This window comes from Hippocampus comes, unplaced genomic scaffold, assembly GCF_001891065.2.
Source record: "Hippocampus comes isolate QL1 unplaced genomic scaffold, H_comes_QL1_v1.1 scaffold113, whole genome shotgun sequence".
NCBI classification, from domain to species: Eukaryota; Metazoa; Chordata; class Actinopteri; order Syngnathiformes; family Syngnathidae; genus Hippocampus; species Hippocampus comes.
The window spans coordinates 445,440-468,209 of NW_017806160.1; the positions used below are offsets into that span (position 1 = coordinate 445,440).

At 43.9% G+C, this 22,770-nt stretch overlaps 1 protein-coding gene across 5 annotated transcripts in view; it reads right to left on the reverse strand.

Annotated features, from left to right (window-relative positions):
• kmt2d (lysine (K)-specific methyltransferase 2D) overlaps positions 1–21,514 on the reverse strand; it is a 38,324-nt gene extending 16,810 nt beyond the window's left edge. For 3 of the 5 annotated variants that reach the window (XM_019895600.1, XM_019895601.1, XM_019895603.1), the window contains exons 1-39: positions 21,397–21,514; positions 17,658–17,742; positions 16,430–16,529; positions 16,143–16,345; positions 15,933–16,042; positions 15,654–15,816; positions 15,005–15,176; positions 14,792–14,906; positions 14,457–14,635; positions 14,076–14,362; positions 13,027–13,146; positions 12,173–12,924; positions 11,982–12,095; positions 11,770–11,883; positions 11,564–11,668; positions 11,288–11,469; positions 10,873–11,037; positions 10,582–10,691; positions 10,431–10,472; positions 10,164–10,349; positions 9,907–10,077; positions 9,702–9,824; positions 8,645–8,766; positions 8,412–8,547; positions 8,257–8,334; positions 8,103–8,180; positions 7,846–8,004; positions 7,664–7,733; positions 7,261–7,499; positions 7,085–7,158; positions 6,865–6,915; positions 5,207–6,784; positions 4,949–5,122; positions 3,111–3,250; positions 1,079–2,829; positions 867–990; positions 591–672; positions 444–510; positions 92–324 (exon numbers count right to left, since the gene is read on the reverse strand). In XM_019895600.1, coding sequence (XP_019751159.1) covers positions 92–324; positions 444–510; positions 591–672; positions 867–990; positions 1,079–2,829; positions 3,111–3,250; positions 4,949–5,122; positions 5,207–6,784; positions 6,865–6,915; positions 7,085–7,158; positions 7,261–7,499; positions 7,664–7,733; positions 7,846–8,004; positions 8,103–8,180; positions 8,257–8,334; positions 8,412–8,547; positions 8,645–8,766; positions 9,702–9,824; positions 9,907–10,077; positions 10,164–10,349; positions 10,431–10,472; positions 10,582–10,691; positions 10,873–11,037; positions 11,288–11,469; positions 11,564–11,668; positions 11,770–11,883; positions 11,982–12,095; positions 12,173–12,924; positions 13,027–13,146; positions 14,076–14,362; positions 14,457–14,635; positions 14,792–14,906; positions 15,005–15,176; positions 15,654–15,816; positions 15,933–16,042; positions 16,143–16,345; positions 16,430–16,529; positions 17,658–17,706 — 8,718 coding nt within the window. In that variant the 5' untranslated portion in view covers positions 17,707–17,742; positions 21,397–21,514. The remainder of the gene's footprint in view (positions 1–91; positions 325–443; positions 511–590; positions 673–866; positions 991–1,078; positions 2,830–3,110; positions 3,251–4,948; positions 5,123–5,206; positions 6,785–6,864; positions 6,916–7,084; positions 7,159–7,260; positions 7,500–7,663; positions 7,734–7,845; positions 8,005–8,102; positions 8,181–8,256; positions 8,335–8,411; positions 8,548–8,644; positions 8,767–9,701; positions 9,825–9,906; positions 10,078–10,163; positions 10,350–10,430; positions 10,473–10,581; positions 10,692–10,872; positions 11,038–11,287; positions 11,470–11,563; positions 11,669–11,769; positions 11,884–11,981; positions 12,096–12,172; positions 12,925–13,026; positions 13,147–14,075; positions 14,363–14,456; positions 14,636–14,791; positions 14,907–15,004; positions 15,177–15,653; positions 15,817–15,932; positions 16,043–16,142; positions 16,346–16,429; positions 16,530–17,657; positions 17,743–21,396) is intronic. The other 2 variants (XM_019895605.1, XM_019895604.1) reach the window with 2 other exon arrangements.
• Between the last annotated feature and the right edge of the window lie 1,256 nt (positions 21,515–22,770).

Consider the following 22,770-nt stretch of genomic DNA (forward strand, 5'->3'; position numbering starts at 1 on the left):
TATTTGCAACCAGGACCATGATTATGCCCTGATTAGCATAATAATGAATGAACGAACTAATTAATCGGTGACATTTTTTTAATCTACTGACCTGGTCAAGCTGTTTCTGAATTTTACTTTGCTCTTCTGTGACCAACTTGAGTTTCTCAGCATCTGACTCAGCAAACTCTCTGCCAGCTTTCTTCGCAGTGCGTTGTTTAGCACAAAGCGCCTTACGTGATTTTCGATGGACTCCAATTTGCTCTTCCAAAAATTTTAACTGCATTTGGAGTAATTGCTGAGTGTGAACAAGCCATTCCTCATACTGGTGCTGTTCAGAATTATCTGTAACCACAAAATCATATTAGTCATCTATATGCAAGGTACATTAGCGAGATAACAACAACAATGTAAGGCCTTTACTTGTGAACTAATACATTTGTTATTGTCAGTGTAGTACATACTGATAACTCCTTGAACAAACTGAGGCGGGTTTGCTCTCGACTGGGTGGGATCACTGGTTTCTCCCTCCTAAACACACAAAAATAAAATCTATTGCTCATGTCAAAGGATATATTTAATGTTTCCCTTTGCCAAAAGTAACAGCTTACTTTTGGAGGCACTGATGAAATTTGACCAGGATCTGCACCTGAGGCAGATGACAGCCTTTGAGCAAGTAGAGAAACCTGTTGCCTGAGAAGAAAGCAAAACATACATACATGGCAACATTGCTACAATGACATCAACACATAAACACAGAGCTTTGTTGAGTACTATATGAAATTGTGTTTGGTTCAGGTTTCTATTGCTGTAAAAAAATGAAGAAAGAACACAAGACATTCAACATATGTATAAAAAAAGGATGTTTTTGTTTGTTTATTAAGTACCTGTTAATGCCAGAGGGCACAACCATGGGGTCCTGTGCTAACACTCTTTTGATACCCTTAAGAGCCACCATCTTTGCCTTGGCAATGGGATCCATGATGTCATCAGTGGCAAATTTGTCTAAATCTGTAAAACACCACCAAAGCAATCTGTTGATGTACGGAGGAAAAAATGGTGTTGGAAATTAATTATAGATAAAAGCCATAGCAGGTACCTTTGTCTGGGAAGAAACTGTTGGCCAGAGGTGACTGCTTCACCACAGGTTGCTGAGGTGGGTGACTGAGACCTGCATGCATTCCTGGCTGGCCCATTCTCACCATGGCTTGCTGCTGGCTCATGACCATGTGAGGTGACTGTGCCATTGCTGTTCCTAAAAGCCTTTGTTGATGCTGCAGCATGTGTGGAGCACGCGGTACCATGCCGGGCTGGGCCATCACGGCTTGAGATGGCAGACGGTGGTGTTGCGGCAGCATTAATGGTACGGGTGCCTGGGGATTTGACTGTTGACTTGGAACGCAAGAAAAATGAGGCGCCATGCCTCCCTGGTGAAGGGAGCTAAGCTGTTGCTGCTGTTGCTGCTTCTGCTGCTCTTTCTTCTCATGTTCCAGAAGATCTTGTATCAGGAGAGGCAGCTCCCCATCCAATGAGCTTTCTACCTTTGCCAAATCTACAGCAGCAGAGGGTTGTCCTCCAACATCGGGCAGGTCAAGTGTATCATCGCCAATATCTGTATGCGCAGCACTAGTAGGAAAAGGCAAGGGTCCATCCTGGCCTTGTAGGGGGTATGGAAGTCCCCCTAAACGAACAGAACTGAGGGAAGCTGACTGGTGATCTTGCTGTGCAGGCATGGCCGAAGTTGTGTTCCCACCCAGAAGCAAAGAGACAGCCTCTACCATTTCATCTTTTACAACATTCTGTCCTGACAAGAGCTGAGGGGGGAGAGATTCTACTTTGACTTTTGAGTTGGCAGCTGTGTTAGGGGAGGATGGCATTTGGGTGGTTGATCTGCCTGGCGAGGATGCTGTCTTTGAAAGGGATTCCTGCCCCGATTCCAACTTGGCTTTTTCTTCCACCGTCACAAGTGCAGATCCAGAGGCTGTTGACGGAGTTTCACTTTCTGCTTCTACTAAACGAAGCTGATCTGAGAAGCCATCCTTGGGGTCTCCTTGGTCGAGTTCGGGGTCAGTGTAAGCCAGCAGGTCAAATTCATCACTATTAAGCAAGTCATCAAGATGTGGATCATTAGTTTCCAGGTTGTCCAGGTTTCCCAATTCATCATCTCCTTTGTCTGGATCCAAATCAAGACCTAAATCCTCTTCATCCTCCACACCTCCATCTCCGGGGGCATCCCCAAGGCCGTCAAGATCAGGCTCTGGCAGTGTCTCGTTGTGTTCTGACACAACAGCTTGGGTTTGTTCTGTGACTAGACTTGGCTGTGACAGCTGCCGATGTCCGACGCAAGGAGCTCCTGCCATGGGCTGTTGTGTCCCTGGGACTGCAGACTGCTGAGGTAATAAAGCTGATAGTTCACTCTGCTGCTGTAATTTCAATTGGGAGTCAATACCCCCCTCAGACGGAATAGCACCGGCATGTGCTATGGGACGCTGCTGAACATAAGGTGCTGGCATCTCTTGTGGGACAAAGAGCCGCTGTCTGGGCTGAGGTCCACGAGGCATAAACTGGGGTCTAAGTGGTAGCCTCTGTGAATTGTGTCTTAATTCAATAAACTGTGGTGGGGGTCCTTGGCCTATTGCTTGCATATTCTCTCCACTGTGCCCTGGTATGATAGTGTGAGGGTGACCCATGCCTTCCATACCCTGGATGCTGACAGCAGAAGTGAGATTGTGCCTTATGGACATAGCCTCCATGCCAGGGTGGGGGAATCTCCTTGGTCCTGCAGCATGCCACTGAGGTGGGAACGGTGGACGAGGAAACATGCCCTGAGGCTTGGTGGGCCCTGATGGCCTGAACGACAGACATGAAGAAAAGATAGGAAACAGAAAAATACTTCAGTGGAAAGTGTTACCCACAAAAAATGGACACAGTGCCAATGCAATAATGTTAAGTTACTGATACACATCAGATATCGCAAAAACAGAGATTTAATGTCAAATATTAACTTATCTTCCTTTCGTGAATTACAAACTAACTAGGCCTACTGCTGTTAGAAAGGTGACCAATATACACTGTGCTCTATATTTCTGATCATTTGCAACAGATGACTAAATGACAGCTGGCAGGCCTACCTGAGTGTGCTAGGATCCATGATAGCAGGTGTTCCTGTGGATGATGGGCAAATGAGCTTCTCAGCCATGCCGCTGGCATTCACAGGGAGCTTTCCGATAGCAGAGGCCTGAGCACCAGCAGGATTAACAGCAACACGATCCTAATTAAAGAAGCCAACGGAAACAACAATGTGTTTAAATTTGCCATTGTCAGACTGCTTGTCACATGTGACAATACCTTCCCTGCCCACTACCTGCTCTGGAATGAGCTACCAGTCCATCAGGACCAGAACGAACCGACTCAGAGACAGCTTCTTCCCACAAACAATCACTGCACTGAATTTATAACACCAATTTATCCCATAGTGCGGCTGCACTGCTAGTATACATATAATGCCTGGCTTACTGGCTGCTATTTTTTATTTATTATTATTTTTATTCTTCAAACACAAAAATTAGGTTCCACCCCAAAGTCCATGTATCTCCATCATAGAATGACAAAGGCTCTATTCTACTGCAGGGTATATCTTTTTATGTAAGTGGAACAAGTGCTTTATAACAAAAGAAGAAGCAAATACTGTTCTAACGACGGTGACAAACCACTCCAGTCCATTCTAATTGTCAATTGAGTTTTAGTCAGAAAACGATTAAGGCTTCGATGAATGATGTTTTATGGACGTACATGGTCACTCATGCAACGTAAGATGGTGTCCTTTACCTTGGGGTAAGTGCTGTTGCGACCCTCCGTAGCATCTAAGCATTCACTCTCTGGGCATGGCTACTCGACTTTCACTCAAGGCAACCGTTTCACTAATGTAGAAATTCGGTTATTCTTGGTTTGAGTGATCATGTGTGGATGTGGGCAAAGGGATGATGTCATCTTTCCTTTTGCCAATAATAGTACTTTTTTCTGCCGTCACATGGCGACTGGCGCATGCACCTTTCTGCTCAACGCCAATTTTTCTTTTAGCAGTATAATAGTGATTTGGTCAAGCCATTTAATTTCATGTAGATTTGTTTTTATGTATTTATTATGCAATAATGTTATAGTTGAAAGTCTTATTTTTTTCCCTGATGTTTTTCCTTGCCCTCCTGTTGGGTTAAGATCAGAGGATGTCTTTAATAATTACCAACTATGGGCTTGTGAAGACCTTTGAGACACATTTGTGATTAAGGGCTATCTATATACATAAATTTTATTTGAATTGGCCTGAAAAAGACAAGTTAATTTACTTAAAAAATAATATTTAAAAAATAGTTCTAATTCTACTATTTGTGGAAGGAAAGATTATTATACGAATTTGTCGTAAGGAAGAAATACAGTTATGAGATCGATAAGCAGTATTGCTAAGAGAAGTTGTATCATTAAAATCTCAACGATACCCGCCCTACTTATATGAGCATATTTTATTCTTGCTTGTCCTGGACTGAAGCAGAAAATGAAACATGATGCGTTTCATAGCAGGTGGCAGCACATTGGATTGTAGAATTACTGGACATACACAACCAGGATTCCATTCCATTCCATCCCAGGTACAAGAATGACCTAACTCTTATTAACAAAAATGTTTTCTCTTTTCTTCAACATGGAGAGACAGCTACCAAAGTGCCTTGTAGTTGACAAGATGTTGAGGCTTATGATCTACGATTACATATGTGTACAGGGAACGTATTCACGGTTTGGTGTTTGCAAATTTGTATAATAGGTCCATGAGGCATAAAATTCATGCCAAAGCAATAAAAGTATTGCTTTGCTACCATCTTGTGGCATCTAAGGGCAATTATAAACATTTAGAGGGGGGATTTTTGCCACAGGGCTTGGTTCCTTTCAGGGGTGACGAGCAGGGATTTCACTGTACCTGTGGATAAGGTGGTGGTGCTCTGTGGGTCTTATCTTGTTGAAATGCACCCATCTCTCCTCCTGGCCATCCAGGAGAGGCGTTGCCTGCAGCAGCTGCAGCTGCCTCCTTTTCTTGTCTCATTGTGTTCCGTTGCATTTGTTGTCTAATTAGAAATTCCCTCAATTTCTGACGCTAAAAGCACGTAGACACACACAAATTAAAAACCAAACATTTAGGGGATAACAACATACATTTTTAGGCCAATACTTTTCATACCTGTCTGTGCTTCTCCAGCTCAGATGGACTCAGGCCCACAAGTGCAGGGTCTTGCACTGCTGACACATCAGCCATTTCTTGAGCAGCCGGCAAGGATGGCTGATGAGGTGCATCTTGAGATCCAGAAGGAGGCATCAGTGTAGAACTGCAGCTGTCTGCAATAGTAGTTTGATGTGTTTGCGGCTGGCTTTGCTGTGGCTGTGACTGACCTGGTGCCTGCTGTTGGGATATCTGGATGCTTCCTGTGCTAGGGCCAAATGGAGGAGGGGGTGCTGAGGATTTGCAAGAAAGAAGATCTCCGATGGGACTACCGCTGGAATGCAATTGAGGTGACTGATTTGAATTAGGTGAGCTTTTGAAACTTGTACTACCATCTGGTGCAGCAGAAGTGGGGCGAGGTGGTTTGTGGATAGTCATGAAAGGGTCTCTAGATTGTGGCCTTGAAGGTGGCTGAGAACAGTGATCTGGAGACTGGAAACGTGGGGTTACAGGAGACTGCGCAGAATAAGCATCATTGGAGAGCCCCCCAGGAGTGTGGGGAGACTGGCAACTGCCCTGGGATTGTGGGCTGGAGGGAATTCTCGAGCACATTTCTTGTTGCGTTACCGGATGTCTCTGCGGTCCAAGAGGGCAACCGTCACCTGACTGCAACTTGGGAGCCAGTGGAGACTGAATGTGATGGTCAGAGAAAGGGTGAGAGGGAGACTGCCTGTACCCTTCGGAGGGGTGGCTTGGGGAGGCTCCAGGAGGAAGCGCTACACCGTCCCCTTGGTGCATTCGTGGTGTCAAAGGTGCCTTAAATAGTCCATCCCCAGACTCTAGCATCCCAGCAGGGGACCCAGTGGCAAGGTCGGGTCTTCCGACAGGAGTGCCGCGAGGAGAAGGTGCACTCATATCAGCTCTATACTGGCTGGCAGGTGAGGACGCAACTGAGGGTATTGGGGATGAACCGTAATCTGTCTGCAAAGTTCTTTGAGGGTCTCCGTAATGTGCATTATGAGGTGGCGAGAAAATGGGGGACTCAATCCCAATCCCAGCACTTCTTGAATGAGGGCTTTGTAGGGGTGTAAGGGACTCTTGAGAGCCTTGTGACAAATGACCCTGTTGATGCTGTAACTGTGATCTGAAATAGGGGTCAACCTGCTGAGCCCGTCTGGTGGCTCCTGAAGTCATTGGTTGCATGTCAAAGGGGCCAAGACTAGCTGGCCGTCCCTGAGGAGGACCCTGTGGGCCGCAAGCAGAATAACCTGAGGAGGAGGCCTGTATGGGACTGGCCCCAGCATAGGATAAAGGAGTTGGTGGGTGGGAGTGAGAACGTGGTGACTGAGGGGGGAGCTTGGCAAAAGGATCTGTATGGATTTCAGCTGATCCTGGGGTCTTCGCAATACCGTCTGAGAAAAATACAGAGGAGGATCCTGAATCTGGGGGGAAAGGAAATGGGCTTTCTGCCGAGCTTGGCTGAGACGAGATGGACGTAGATCCAGAAGGTGGCGGGATCTGGAGGTGTAAACTTGGTCTTTCCCCTTTCACACGCGCTGGCTCGGCCTTGACAGGCCTGCACACCTGACTCTCTGCCTGCTATGAGATCAGTAAAGGAGAAATGAGAAAGCATTTTTTGTAACTTTCACTTGCCATGACTATAAGAAGTTTGAACTCACCTTCTGTGCCTTGTTGATCCTTTGAGCTGCTCGGTTGTCTTTGGCCTTTTGCTGTTGAAATATCAACATGTCAAATCAAATTCGATCCAATTTATTGTCTGGTAGAAATATGTGTCTTTTTTTTATCCACTTAGTGGTAGAGCCAAAAAGAATATCTTTTGCTCCAGTTGTTGTAGGCCGCAATAATTAATGCAAAATGTAATATAACGAGATACCCTACCAGATAAGGAACCTTGTCAGCTGCTGACACTTTTCGCCAGATCTTCATGATTTGCTTACAACGACTTGCCCAGTCTGGGAAAGGGCAAAGAAATGCAACAAATGTACAAAGTATAATATGTAACGGAGCAAAATTGAAACAATATTTATCATATGATAATCGCCTTCCACACACACCTGGATAGTCCTGTTTAAGAGTGGGAAAATTGCTGTTGGCATAAAGAACAGGGGAAATGGTTGATAGTTCTCCCAGCTCCTCGTCTTTCTCCCATCGCTGGAGACTGCGCTGGTTATAGGACAGTCCATCGCCTTCTGCCTCAGTGGGGGTTGGCGGTGAGGAAGGAGTCGCCGGGGTGGACGGAGTCGCCAAAGGACTCTCCTCACCACCGTTTGGACTGAACATCCCTCCTTTTTCTCTGAACACAATTTAAGAGGATGAAGGCTTACATGATACATCATCTGAAGCAATACAGCTTCGTTGGAAAACAATGAAATATAAAAAAATAACATACATGCATTGCCTGTAGCAGAATTGAGCTAAGCCATGCAATGCTGAATAGGAAATGTAGCCCTTCCTTACCGTATGTCAAAGAATGGTGACTGAGAAAGGGCAGGGAAAGCATCCATAACTGCAGTTGAGGGCAATGACCCTAGAAAATATGTTTATTTCAAGACCAACCCCATATCAAATTTCATTTAATCACTGTTCCAACGCCAATAAGATGACAATAGGCTTATCCGTAGGCATCCTATTCGACGCACCTGAGAGAAGAGGTCTTTGTGGCAGGGCCCTACAATTGAGTTCTCCCTTATTGCCCTCTGAGATGGGCTTCATACCCTCCAGGGTGGAGCCTTCTGACACTCCAAGAACTTTCCTGAAAAACTGCTCAGAATCCTGATTCTCTACTCCTTGTGGAAGAGCTGACATGGAAGGACAACACCAAAGAAGCAAAAAGTTTAAAACCTCTGAAACATTTGTTTTTGTGCACCGTTAAGTCCAAGGAATCATCTATGAGTACCTTCACGTTTTTCTGCCTCAAAGTCATGAGGATCAGTTGACCCTGGGTCCTTCAGTATTGAGGATGGCGCAGAGACTCCTGAAACATATGGATGTTGTCAACACAATTACATTCAAAGCAAAGCAAGACTAGAGGAAGTGACCCAGTTACTAACCTGCACCTTCTCCCTGAGCATGGGGGGCCTCACCCCCCTCTTGCTTGAGATTATGCACCATATGATCCTTGGCCTCAGCTACAAGGTAACAAGTTACAAATAGTTCACTTCTTTGTTCTGACATTGTGTGTCAACGTTCAAGTCATTTTTCTTACTATCTGTGGAAGTCGTTTTGAATGCCAATGGTTTTGGTAATGAAGGTTGAAGAATGCATGCAGCTGGCCTCTGTCCAGGGGTTGTCATTACAGCTTTCTTACTCAAGTCTATAAGTGTCTTTCCAAAGAAAGCCTCCTGCACCCAAAACACAGTATTGCACATGGGGATATTATACGGAGAAATCGTCCCATTGCTTTTCATTCGGGGACCACACAAAGACAGACCAACAAACCTGGAGATAGGCTGGAAACATGTCTTCAAGTTTGCTCTTCTTTCGTCCCCGACGTTTCTTAGCCTGTTCCTCGCCCTCCAATGGTTTAGGGTCCATGATGTTATCTGTGTCAGGATGGGGTCCTACGCACAGCAACAATTAAAACATTTTTTTAAATGGAAAATGTTCACAATGGTAGATGCTCAGATACACAAAATTTTAAAACTAATTGACATGCCATAGTGTGTCTTTACATCCTTTTACCTAACACCAGAGCCTTTGTGAATAATTTTAGTCTGAAAAGCTCCTAAGTAGTACACCATGGATGATGGACTGCAGTGTCCTATGATTATTAATAGAAGTAGCTAATTTATTATTGATTCCACCCCTCAATTAAACACAAAGTGAAATATTTAAGGGAACATGAAAAATTTCTTTTGCAAACAAATAATTGGGTCTCTGGTGTGGGTTTCTGCACCAAGTGTAAAAGTAAACAACCAAGAAAATCTTTTGTAATTTGCCGATTTCTGTAAGTAAGCAGTTCTTCATTTCCCTACACTGTGAACAGTTGGGCTTAATTAGCGGGGGATGAGTGTTTCTGGTCGATGACGTGACCACTGAATGTGCCACATGCACTGAGGAAGACACTAATTGACAAGCGCAGTATATCAAGTAGTAACTCTCCAACTAAAAATGCTGTTTTTGTCTTTGCGAGCGTGCACACTTTTTTCACCTACACCAAATTCCACTTCTGCATTTCGAACTCACATGCTTTGTTCAAACGCCTAGTGCCCCCTGGTCGCCGTGGTAACAAAAGCCTTACTTTGCACTGGTTCCGTGGTAAAGTGGGCAAGGCTAGCATTGGCTTGAAAGTTATGAGACAGGACGGCCCTCTCAAAATCCGCTAAGACTTGAGAGCATTAAAAAAAAGGGGGGGGGGCCTAAATCTTTCACGTACTTTGAAGAAAGCATGTCACAGATATATTATTACAAAACCAAGTACTGATAATTAATTTGTAGACAAAAGCATCATGTGTGTGTTTTACAAGAAAAAAAGCCATCCATTTTTGTTACTGACCCTCTTCAATAGTTCTCTCTATTGGCTGTCCATCTAAAGTAGTCTCTCCAGCCAGCTGGGCAAAAAACTCTTTCTTCAAGCGTGTGTGACACTTCCTTTGTCGAACCATGAAGCCACCAATTCCTGATGCAATGAATTCATATATTATCCAAACTTTTTTTTTTTTTTTTTGCGAAATATATCTTTTAAAATAACGTGAGCTTACCGGGCCTGTAGGGCTTCCGTTTTCTTTTTTTACCGTCTTCCGTATCATCGACCCCGCCTTTGAGAACGTCACACTCAGCCATGCCATCCGTGACTCCATCACCAGCACCTTCTCTGTCGGGGCTTCCAGGGTTCTCCATCTTAGCATCACAATCCATAGACTCTCCACAGACTAGATCACATAAAATTGAGTTTGAAAACAGCAGTGCATTGAAAAAATGTGGCTGGTTAAAATAGGTAAGCAGAAAATATTCCAACCTTTTCCCTCTTCCCCTTCTCCTTCCTCTCTCACATCCGTTCCATCAGGGCCTCCTTCACAGCACAAAGTGCCAAGGCGAGAGCGACGTTGGCGTCTCTTGAGCAAGGGCGACATGGAGATGGTCCGCAGCAGGGACATTCCTGATTCTGTCAGCCAAACACCCTCTAACCGGTAGAACTGCGGCTCTGTAAAGTTCCCAATGTAAAGGTGAAAGAGATAACGAACACAGAATGCACAAAAATACTTGGCCACAAAATTTCACGAACCTGGCTCTTTGATCCTTATTGAAGCCATAATGGCCGACTCAACTATAGTGAAAAACAGGTGAAAAAGAAAAAAAAAATACAGACATTTATCTATTAATTTCATACGGCAGCAATTCATGAATATTTTATCATTTGTTTTGTTCTGACTCACCGACAGGTTTGGGAACATATGGGCTGCATGATGTACATGCAAAGCCCTCATCGGATGCTTGTTCCACTTCATCCTCGGTATATAAACTCTCACAGACCGCATGCACCCATCTTCAAAAGGCACACAGAAGTGAAGAGTGTCGTGTGACAATCAGAATAAATCACACCGCATTAACTAATTCATAATAGATAACATATCATATATAGTCCCTGAAAGACAGCATTGGTGTCTGTCTAATAAATATTTCATTTGATTTTATTCACCTATTTCATTCTAATGAGCACTACCCACCGATCGCAATGCTGACACTGCAGGAGCAGCTCCTCCTCCATGAAGTTCTCTCTGCATACTGGACAGGTGACGAGGCTAGCACAGGGGCCACAGTGTGTGTAGTTATTCTGCCACTCACAGTGGAAACCTGGAGAGTTGGAACCGCATTGTACACAGTACACGCACCTGCAAAGTAGAGAATCACACAGTACCAATTAATCCATCCCCATTCCAAAAGACTACATATGCCAATGTGAGTATGTAACAATTAGTTTTTTGCTACAGAAGCCAGTAAATTGAGAGTCCCTGAATAGTTAATGCAATGTCAGATGAATGTTTTACATAATATGCAAAATTCCAGGAATTTATTTCCATTTGACCCCATTCAAAGTTACAAGGTTGAACAGAGCATTCAAAGATTTTTTTTCTTCTTTACCATTTGCATTTCCAACCTCCCTTGGGCACTGTGTGCAGCGGCGGGTCCAAGCAGTAGGTGTGATAGCTGACATCGCAGTCATCGCACAGTAGCAGACGGGAAGGGTCCGAAGCCTTGCCACATACTTCGCACACAATACATTCCAAACAGCGCCAGCCCTTGCGCAACATTGTCTTTGTGATCTAGAGAAGATAGCGCATTGAATACATCTTGGCTTACAAAGGACTTGGGTTTATAGCAGGTGAAAAAAAGACATATTCGAAGGGTTGCATTTACTTTGCTGTTCACACAGTAAGGATGGTAACATTGAGCACATTGCGCACAAGCCAACAACTGCCCCTCCGCGCCCTTTCCAAAGCTGCCGCATACAACGCACATATCCTGAAACACACAGCGGAAAGAAGAGAAGGGAAAAAAATTCATTCAAGAGTAACACATACGCCAAAATACAAATTAATGCATTTAAAATGAAGGTGCTGTACTTGGAGCAACACAAATTTGTCCGTGTTTGAAAAAAGAACCACTGTGTTCTGCATGGTGTCATCTTCCTCATCATCCTCCTCCTTACTTATTCCAGAGTCTGCAGTCATGCTTAGCTGTGGACAAGTGAACAAAAAAAACAAAGTTGAAATAATGAGTGTTATTCTTTCATTCTTAAGTTCCTTCTATAAAGCCAATGCAAAACTTGGCTCACCAAAAAGGCATCAATGCAAGAGGCCATGGCTTTGAGGCGAGACCTCCCACCCCGCCCTCTCCCTGCACCACCTCCTCGTGGTCGACGCTTTCCAGGGAAACTATTGCTTCGACCCTGACAAAAGTACACCAAGTCAGCTTTGTCTCATATAGTCAACATAAACAAAAATGTGTTTAACAATGAACACTGACCTGTTTGACCCTTGAGCGGCCGGGGGATCCCCTGCGCTTCACTTTTTCTGCGTTACTTCCAAGGGGTTCAAAGGGAAGTGAGTCATCGGTTTCAGAGCGGCCGAGCTCCATAGAAAGGTGAGGATCCGCTTCTCCGGGAGAGCCCAGGAAACCGCTGCTACTTTCATCTCCGTGGCTCATGTTGGACATTTCATCCAGAAGCAATTCTGGCTTCACCTCATCCTCCTGTAGTTCCTCTTTTATGTCCACATCGTCTCCTTGCCTTCTCATTTGCTCATCGTCATCTTCTTCATCCTCCTCCTCTTCTTCAGAGTGAGGTAGTAGCCTCTCCTCCATGTTGACCGTAGAGAGTCCGTCTTGTGTGTCCGATGGTAAAAGATGAGAAGATGACGGGCGCGCCTGGCATGGACTTGTGTGCCGCTCAGCAGACCGGTGTACGTTCTCCACTTTCTCTACAGATGCTCGAGAGGGTGGCAACTCCGACAGCGTCTCACAGAATGATTCGACACTTTGGAAGCCACCAGAACCGACCTTTATTAATGCTGCAGATCGAGGCCCATCCACAGACAAAAGAGACTCCTGATTCTCCACCTCCATATTTTCAGGGCCCTCCAGTGTTTCTTCTACTTCAGGATTTTGAGACTCTATTTTGAGTCTCGAGTCAGCTCGGATCACCTGTCTGACTGCCTCTTCTGCTCGCCTTTCACCAACAGGTTGATGAGGGCTGCCCTGTTTGGTTGAATACTCCTCAGCTAGGATGAAGAAAAGTATGTTATCACTTTCAACTCTTTCATTGGCTACATCACACTTTTGTCCACATAACATTTAGGTCAACAGTTGCTTGAGATTACTACCTGGAGACTCAAATGTCGCAGCAGACCTCTCTGAAATGCAGTTGTCTTTGTCAATCTTCAGCTCCTCCTCTGACAATTTGTCACCTACATCCGTTGTCCCATAAACAATAGCCTCCGTACCTAGAAGGAGAGAACTGGTTAAGGTCTGCTACATAGAGATGTGTTTTTTGTTGTTGTTTTTTTTTTTTTTAAATCGGTGTGCTCCAATAACCTCAAGACAAAGATTCTGTTCCAGAAGGATCTAGAATCGAGAACTCTTGCGCGATCAAAGGTGACAAAAAAGAGCTACAAATAAAACACCTTATGGAATCATCTTAAAACTTAAAATAATTTAGCCCTTGTTGAGAGGGGCAAAATCAGCCTGATTATTTATTTGTAGGTGTGTACCAGACCTAACTTACATGTTCCCACACACAAAAACATTTTTCTATTTTTCAACACCACTTGCATTGTGTGAATCCTCACTCTGTAAATTGTGTTGCTGCTGTGATAAAGGTTGCATGGTGTACCTGTAAAATACCGTGGTACCCCATTGTCAAAAACAAAAAGACCCATCCATCATCAATCCCACTTATCCTCACTAAGTTTTCGGGTGGGCTGAAGCCTATCGCAGCTGACTTTTGAGTGAAAGGCTGGGTAAATCCTGGAGTGGTCTGTATCCAAATGCAGAAAATTGGAGGGCACCATGTTTTTTTTAATGCCTGCCTGACAAAAAAAGTCGATTGCAGTGACAAAGGTAGGCGTCGGATGGTGAAATAACATACAAAGACAAGAAATGGCTACAAACTGCGCATTGCTTGCAGAGAAATAAGAGATGTGATTGCTGGAATGATTTTTCATATCCTCCATTTCCTAATATTTTAAATAAATACACAAAGAACTTGAGGCTCCCTGTTTGGCCCTCTATTACTCCTCTGCTTTTACTGATATCATAGCTCTTTGTCATTGCACTGTTTCGGGATTGCTACCAAGGTACGTTACACAAGTGTAGTATCAAAGTCTGAATTTTGGTATTGCGAAAACACTCGTTGGGATGGGTACGGACTAACCTAGGTCCATGGGTGTCGCTTCTTCTGCAGTGGCGGCTGCCAACCCCATCTTTGATGTGCCTCCCTGGCCTTGTATCACATCTACTGGCTTTTCTGTCATCATGTCAGCCTCTGTTTGGATTGTCATCTCCACCAAATGGATCTGTCCTTCGGTCTCATCCGCCACCTCTGACGTTTGAGTCTGTGCCGTGTGCGCTTCGGGGAGACGCTCCTGCTGATGTCGAACCTCCTTACAAAGCAGGCAAATGCTTTTGACTTCTGGTATTTCACACTCTCTGTGCACCCACCTGAGAGGATAAAAGATCACAGAATACTTTACAGCGAGGCCACTTGTGACTGAAACCCACAAATTATAAGTATGTGCGTGATCACTGAAAAAACCTGTGGCACAGGGTACAGCATTGAAGAGCCACAGATGGGTGCGCAGCTTTGCCGCAGACGCCACACACGGTGGTGCGCTGACGCTGGCAGGCCTCACACACTGCGTAGTTGTCAAACCACTGCGCCGAGCCAGGCAAAACCAGCCCACGAATGCCACACTCCATACATACACGACACCTCTGACAAGATTCACATAAGGGCGGAAAAAGCACTTGATCAGAGTAGCCCGTGAATATTACTGGAAAACGCTTCGCTCAAGAAAGTGACGTTCATTTTTTTTTTTTTTTTTTTTTAAAGGAAGGGTCCACCTTGAAAAGATTACGAATGTGACTTACTCTGCATTTCCATGGATCTGTGGGGAGAGAATCCATGGCGGGCTGCAGACAGAAGGTGTGGTAACCCTTATCACAGGCATCACAAACTAACATTTTGGAGTCTTCACCTGGTTGTCTGGAGAATGATAACAACAGAAATGAGTAACATCACAACAAATGGCATAATAAACCAAAACTAGACTACATGCAAATGTATTGACAATGTTGACTCGCCTGCAGGTCTGGCACACTTTACACTCCGGGCATTGCCATCCTGCCCGCTGGATGGGCGTGGCCCCAATTTCTAAACAGGCCGCGTGATAATGTAGGCCACAACCCGTACAGAACAGCAAGTCTGTGAGTTCCCCTGCTGAGTCACACACTGCACACCAAGACTCTTCCCCTGCTGTGGAAGTCAAAATATAGAATCAGATCATCATCTGTTGGATATAGTTCATCTTAAAGCAACACGGGGCTAATGCTGGAAGATAAAACTGCAGCAATGGTGTGCAAACTACAACATTCACTGAACTGAACCCCTAATTTCTGATTCTCTAATATCCAAACTTGTTTGGGGAAGTGTGTGTTTATTCACAGGAAAGTGAGGTAATACATACTTAAATCATAATCATCTCACTTCGGAGACGTATATTTTCAGACTGCTGCTTTTTAGCCTTTTTTTTTCCTAATCATATTTTAAGCAAAGTATTTGCGATACTAGGAGGAGTTTCCCTGGTAAGCAGAACCCAGAATCCAATTATGATCAGCAATAACCGATGAGATGAGGAACTTCTTCGACAGTTGAAAACATTTTGTAATGATTTGTACAGGCATGCGTGACGTAACTGTGTTAGCAATCGTGTAAAGATGCATTTGATCATACCTAACTCTTCTGCTTTGTCTATGTGCTGTGGACAGAGAAGGGCCAACTGCTTCATGGATTGGAAGGATCCACTCGCTGCTGCACAGGGGAAGTGGTAAAAGGTTGAACAGCCCTCAGCATGGCATCGAATGGTTGCGCCCAGCCGTTTGCAGTATGCACAAAGCTGGAACAAACCAGTGCCAAATATCATTAAGTGTGATACTTCATGAAGAAAACTTTTGTTACTCCAAAAATTCTCATCTCATGACACTGAATCCACATTAGAGACAGCGCACGTACCCGCTGTGTCCCTGAGATAACAGCCTTATCCACGTTCTCCAACCCGTCATCATCCTTTTGTTGCACTCCTTCTGACCACATCGCACACCAGTGATGAACCCAACAACCCCCTGCATTCCAAACAGCATCATTAGTTCTTCAAGTCTCCAGTCTAACTTGGATTCACATCATCCCCAGATTCAAAGTAGTAACTGTTGTCTGGAAATTAACCTGAGTCATCAAATAGCGATGATAGGCAGATGGTGTCCGCAAATCCAATGGAAGACAATTCATCATTTCCAGGCTGTGGCAGCTGAGAAGCAGTCGGCTGCAGAGTTGGCAGTTCTGAAGTCGACCCAAAGTGTCGGAGTTCCCGTTGTCCATGAAGGCTGCGCTCCACACAGTTGCAAAGAGCACAAGCCCTTACGCTCTCTCTATTTCAAACACATACAAACACTCTGTGCTTAATATTGTCCACAGTAAGCAGCTCGGACGAGAATAGTGGACAAGAAACATACACAGGTGTACTAGAAGAGGCGGCAGTAGGACTGGACACATCCTCAGCAGCAGGGAGAGCCTGGGACTCTCCAAGATGTCTAGCAGGAGCATTGTCATCAGCTAAAAAAGAATAAATCAATAAAATACAGGAGAACTGTGCTCAATAGGGTTATCACAATAATTTTTTGGACGATATTTCCCAGAAACTAGCACAAGAGAATATAATAGTATTATTGATTTTTTTTTTTATGACACACATATTTTACAGATAATCATTTAAGTAAATTCTTTTTAAGAGCAACTGACTTGATTGTCAAAAATACCGTATTGGCCCGAATATAAGACGATGTTTTTTGCATTGAAATAAGACTGAAAAAGTGGGGGTCGTCTTATTTTCGGGGTCTAAACATTATACCCATTCACGACGCTAGATGGGGCCAGATATCATTGAAGCGAATGCTGAACTTGACTCCCCAGGCCAAAGTGAACCCCTGTCACGAAGAATAAAAATAAAAATAGCGGTAGCACGAAGAAGAAAAATAAAAAATAGCGGTAAGAAAGAAAAGAGAAGAAAATGATAGAAGAGATAACAGAAAATGGAGAAACGTAGCGACAATCTGGAGAAAAGTGGGTCAAAGATCGGCCAGGTTAACCAGCAGCTGAGGAGAAGTTATGATGTAATTTACATTTCAAAAACCAGAAGCCATTCATTTACGAATGTGATTGCACTTTAGTTTACATATTTAAATGTTCAGATATTAAGATTTGAATGAGGCAAAATAACATGCTTTTTCTCGCTAATATATTGTTATCATATGTTTCACATGTACTGTAATTATTTTCTGTATAAAAATTAATTTGGTGTTCAAAAAGTCTTTTTTCAAACTTGAGTCTTGAAAAAGAGGGGGTCGTCTTATAATCAGGGCCGTCTTATATTCGGGCCAATACGGTATTGAACACTGGCTTTGAAATGTAGAACAATTAAAAGGAATACAGGCCAGTCAGCCAAGCAGCACTATTCGTGGAAGATCATCCCACGAATAGTGAAAAGCTGTCTATTTTGATGTTTATTTTAATGCTTGGGGGGTGGGGGGTGGGGGTGGGAGGGGGTTAAATATTATTCCCAAACCCCCAAAAATTATTTTTAAAAGGCACCAAGAAGGGTGTAGTGACACCTTAGTTCACAGTGCAAAGTCCACACATATATGCAAACATAATCTTTGGATGGAGAAAATGTTCAGTGATTACCTGTTGGCTCAGAGTCGCTTTCGTCGCAGTTTGATTTCTGATCGTCCATCCCGCCCAAACTGACTTTGACCTCCTTGACAGAGATCTGCGGTGTCAGAAAACAAGCACCTTATAGTAATGCAATACCACTGTTGTCAAGTATGCTAACAACCTAAAATGATTTAAATATGACCTAAACAACAAGTCTAATGCAGTGACGAAGGTGACAACTACATAATGAGACAATACAAATTAAACAAAACAGATGGTTTACCATACAGCAATCAAGGACATGCAGATACTTCCATATGAAAATGTCAACGTTGATTACATGGCAGCGGTCATTTTGCTGTGACCCGCAACTCTCCTGCTTGGGTGGCTTTGCAGTGAAAACTCTGATTGGTCAAATGTTGGAGTGAGGAATTCTGGGCCTGTCATGAATAGGCTATTTTATTGTCATTACTGTAGGTTTGCTGTGAATAGGTTATTTTAGTGGGATATGGAGGCTGCTGTGTTACGTTTCTCCTGGCTTCCACATTAACTGAATCCAGGTGTGGCCGTTAGGGCAATGTCAGTCCAGTAAAGTGTTTCCTAATCATAACTTTTTTTTAGGTTAACATTCGGACTTTTCTTAATTCTATTCCAGACTCATTTCTTAGATCAATTTGACCTCTATTTATTGAAAATCTCCTACTTATCCTTTCCCTAACCATAACTTTATATTTTTCTTTGGCCCGAATCGTTTGCTTCTTTCGCAAGCGACCATCGAAATTGTTCAACTCCATAACTGCTCAATTCCTCAAAAAATATGTGAAATTAAATGGCTCATTTACAACTCCTAACTGGCTGCAAGAAATTATAAACACAATAAAATGAATAAATAAACTGATTTGCATGTCTGCCTCAAAGTGAAGAGGTCATGCGTTGATTCTGGGCCCCTTCCTGTGTGGTGTTTGCATGTTCTTCCCATGCGCGTGTGGGTTTTCTCTGGGTCCTCAGTTTTACTCCCACATTCCAAAAACATGCATGGTTGGTTGGTTGATGGACCCTCTAATTTGTCCTCAAGTGTGGTTCTGTGCGCGAATTATGTTTTGTCTCTGAGGCGATTGGGTGGCAACCAGTTCCGGGTGTACCCCGCCTACTAACCTAAGACTGCTGGGATAGGCTCCAGCACACCCACGACCCATTGAGGATACAACGTTCAGATTATGGATGGGTTCAGAGCGGGCGGGATTCGAAGCCGTGAAGCGATGGAATACAGCAGCATCTTCGGGGCAACCGCTCTATTCACTACGTCATGTGAAATAAGCCTTTTTCAACACCACAAATAAATACTACTTAATCACTTCATACTAACCACCTTACATATATTTAGACATACAATGCATTCGGTTTTGTCCAAAGGTAAGGTGACTTGTAGTCACTGACTCACGTGAGCAATACTGCAATCGCGTATGCTTGTAAATTGAACACTGGAGTTAACATCATAATTTGTTTATTCACCCAGCAGTGCATTTTCCAAACCGGTTATATGGCAACACAAAAAAAGGTTACATGTTGTAACCAGTAATTGTGGCGTTTCACATAAATAGTTTTTCTTGTTTTCAAAATACACAAAGAATAGACAACTTCCGCGTTGCAAACTTCCTGTTGCAACGCTCTTGTTGCCGGGCGGAATCAAAGTCGCTCAAACTTGTGTTCCGCTCGGAGTTTCACTCCGTGGACAAAGTACAGTAGAGTACAGTCAATCAAACGACGGCCTCGCCATTGTTTCTGCACACAACAAATACCACCGAGTCGTGGCGTGGGTCGTGTGTGTGGCCGGCGAGCTGGCGTTTTGAGTAGCGTCAATGTCGATGGAAAGAGACTTTTTGCGCGCAGCTCCGTTTCAGCTGAATGATAACACGGCAGAGTCTCCAGTGTGCTCGTGTGATTATCTCTCAATGTCAGAAAATGAACCAAATGAATGTGCGCCGAGCAGCCGCTATAATACAGTATGGTCTGCAACTTTGATGCAATCGGTGCACAATTACAGAACAAAACATTATATCCGTTTAGAAGTCAAAATTCATCGTGTTCTCTCTCTCTCTCTCTCTCTCTCTCTCTCTCTCTCTCTCTCACACACACACACACACACACACACACACACACACACACACACACACACACACACAAATATTCGGCAGTTAGAGGAAAACTAGTCTTGGACCGACGAATGCCTTTCACGTGTTTGTCATGCATAGAAGATATAAGCATCATTTACTACTTTAAACTATTGGGAGAATAATAACACACGTACATACAACACCATCGTGCACATTTTTTAAAAACAGACGGAAAAAAACAAAAACACCTTGAGCTCAATTTTAATCAACATTATTTGGTCAAAATCAAAAAGTGAACAATTCAGTGTATTTGGCGGAAGACGTTTTCGAAATAAATGTGACAAGTCGAAACACTCCAAGATAACGACACCACATAATCAGCAAGTGTATAGCGAGTCAATCAATGAGCTCAGAAGGCTTTTTTTCTAAAATGCATTCGAGAATGTCTCGCGAAAGCGCCGAGAGAAGGCAAAATAGCGTTAGCTGGGTTGACACTGAAAGTAATAACAAATTAACTTTCATAGTGATCGTATATGTTTCCACTGTGGTGATAATGTCAAACAACATCTGCATGTTGATGTCGTTCCATATCTCTCTCTCTCTCTCTCTCTCACACACACACACACACACACACACACACACACACACACACACACAAATATTCGGCAGTTAGAGGAAAACTAGTCTTGGACCGACGAATGCCTTTCACGTGTTTGTCATGCATAGAAGATATAAGCATCATTTACTACTTTAAACTATTGGGAGAATAATAACACACGTACATACAACACCATCGTGCACATTTTTTAAAAACAGACGGAAAAAAACAAAAACACCTTGAGCTCAATTTTAATCAACATTATTTGGTCAAAATCAAAAAGTGAACAATTCAGTGTATTTGGCGGAAGACGTTTTCGAAATAAATGTGACAAGTCGAAACACTCCAAGATAACGACACCACATAATCAGCAAGTGTATAGCGAGTCAATCAATGAGCTCAGAAGGCTTTTTTTCTAAAATGCATTCGAGAATGTCTCGCGAAAGCGCCGAGAGAAGGCAAAATAGCGTTAGCTGGGTTGACACTGAAAGTAATAACAAATTAACTTTCATAGTGATCGTATATGTTTCCACTGTGGTGATAATGTCAAACAACATCTGCATGTTGATGTCGTTCCATAGAAAACCTAATACAGCTCGATGAAAACAGACAAACCAGTCGTTACTCAATGTAAACACCGATTTGAGGGATTCACTGTAGTCCAGCAAATAGCCTAGTCCATATCCCTAGCGACGGACTGAAACGGAAAAACTGGCATCTGGCGATGGTGACGTAGCAGCTAGGTGTCCCGAATATTCAAAACTGCGAAAACTACGCTTTGTGGCATGGATAGCGGCATTGACTTCTGAAAATGACAACTGTTAGCTTGGACTAAAACACCCTGGGCAGTGTCACCGCGGAACAGGAATCAAGCCGAAGTTAGCGCCCAGGTAACACGGCTAGTATTCCAGCAAGTAGACAGCGTCATTGCTACAAGCTAACAGCTAAATGCTACCGAGAGTGGAGCCAAGATTGCCCGGTCTAAGGTCAGGGTTAGTGTGTCTCTATTTACACTTGGCACGGCAAGATGACAAAAGTCACAAGTGACTATACTGACCTTACGAAAACAAAAGCGTCTCCTCACACATCAGCAAAATCCAAAGAGCCCCACGGCAGCTTCCCGTATTGCTTCTGGTCGCTTCATTTTTTGTACCGGACTGTAGCTGCGGCTAGCCGGCTGAAGCGAGAGAGAGGAAGAGAGAGAGAGAGAGAGAGAGAGAGAGAGAGAGAGAGAGAGAGAGAGAGAGAGAGAGAGAGAGTGGGGGAAGTGCGCGCTGGCGGAAGGCTGCCGACCGAGCTCGCTCAGTGCGCACTTGTCTTACTCTAGTACTGTGAACCCCCGATACAACAACGCCGAGAGACCAATGGCTTTGCGAGGCAACCGCCGCTTCAGCTTGCTCGCCGCAGGCGCATATTCAACACGGGTGTCAAGAGGCGCCGTTACGCCCCACAGTACCGCTGCCTTCCCATTCGATGTTTTCTTTCAGCTAACACACGACCGGGTTTGTGATGTAGCTTGAATGCTAACAACGAGCCACTGCGTGTTGTGTTGTGTTGTGGAATCCTTCTCGCGAGGTCACAGCTTTGTGCGGAATAGTGCAAAATAAACACTCATTTGGCGTCGACTTTGTCCGGCAACATATCGTACTTGACACTTTGCATGAAATTCCCCCCATACATTACACACTTGGCCAAACTGCGCCAAAAGCAAAATATTTACCAGCGCTCTAAAATCAGCAAATCGTGCGAAAAGAGTATTCAATGTGTCAACATTAGGGCGTCTAAAATTAAACTGCTGTTGTGCTTTGTTTATCTTTTCCTGCACAGCGCTGCACATTGTTGGCAGGCACAGCGCGGAAACACGATGGAGGATATTAAACACTCGATAGTACTGGAGGTCATTACATTTTCCAAAGCGTGGAAGCCATTTTCATTAGCTTGTTATAAATTGCAGGAGTAGGACTATCTTGGCGCAACGCATACAGCAGTATGTTGTCATGAGTGACAGACCCGGTGGCTCTCTTTTTTTACCCGTCAAATTAAACTGTAGAAGAATTAATTTGCCACAAGCGTGATTTATCTAAACGGATCCCAACTCTGCTCGGTTAGATGCAGGGTGCGTTTGGCTGGACTCATAAACAACACATCAAATTATAATTATGTAGTAACGATAAGTGTATCTACACTCTTGCTTGACAATCAAATGCATGCTCCACAACTTCAAGCCCATGTTTAGTAGAAGACTGTATCACGTTCCACAAACAGCCAAACCTAATGCTATATTCATGCCGACGTGTGTTATATGATTCGATCTGGACTGCAGACTACCTGAAAAGTGATAATGCTCTAAAAGGCAATACTGTGTAAGAATTAAGGGTGCCTGCATTGTGTACTGTACGCGCATTGACCAGTCACCAGCACCTGCTTCAGG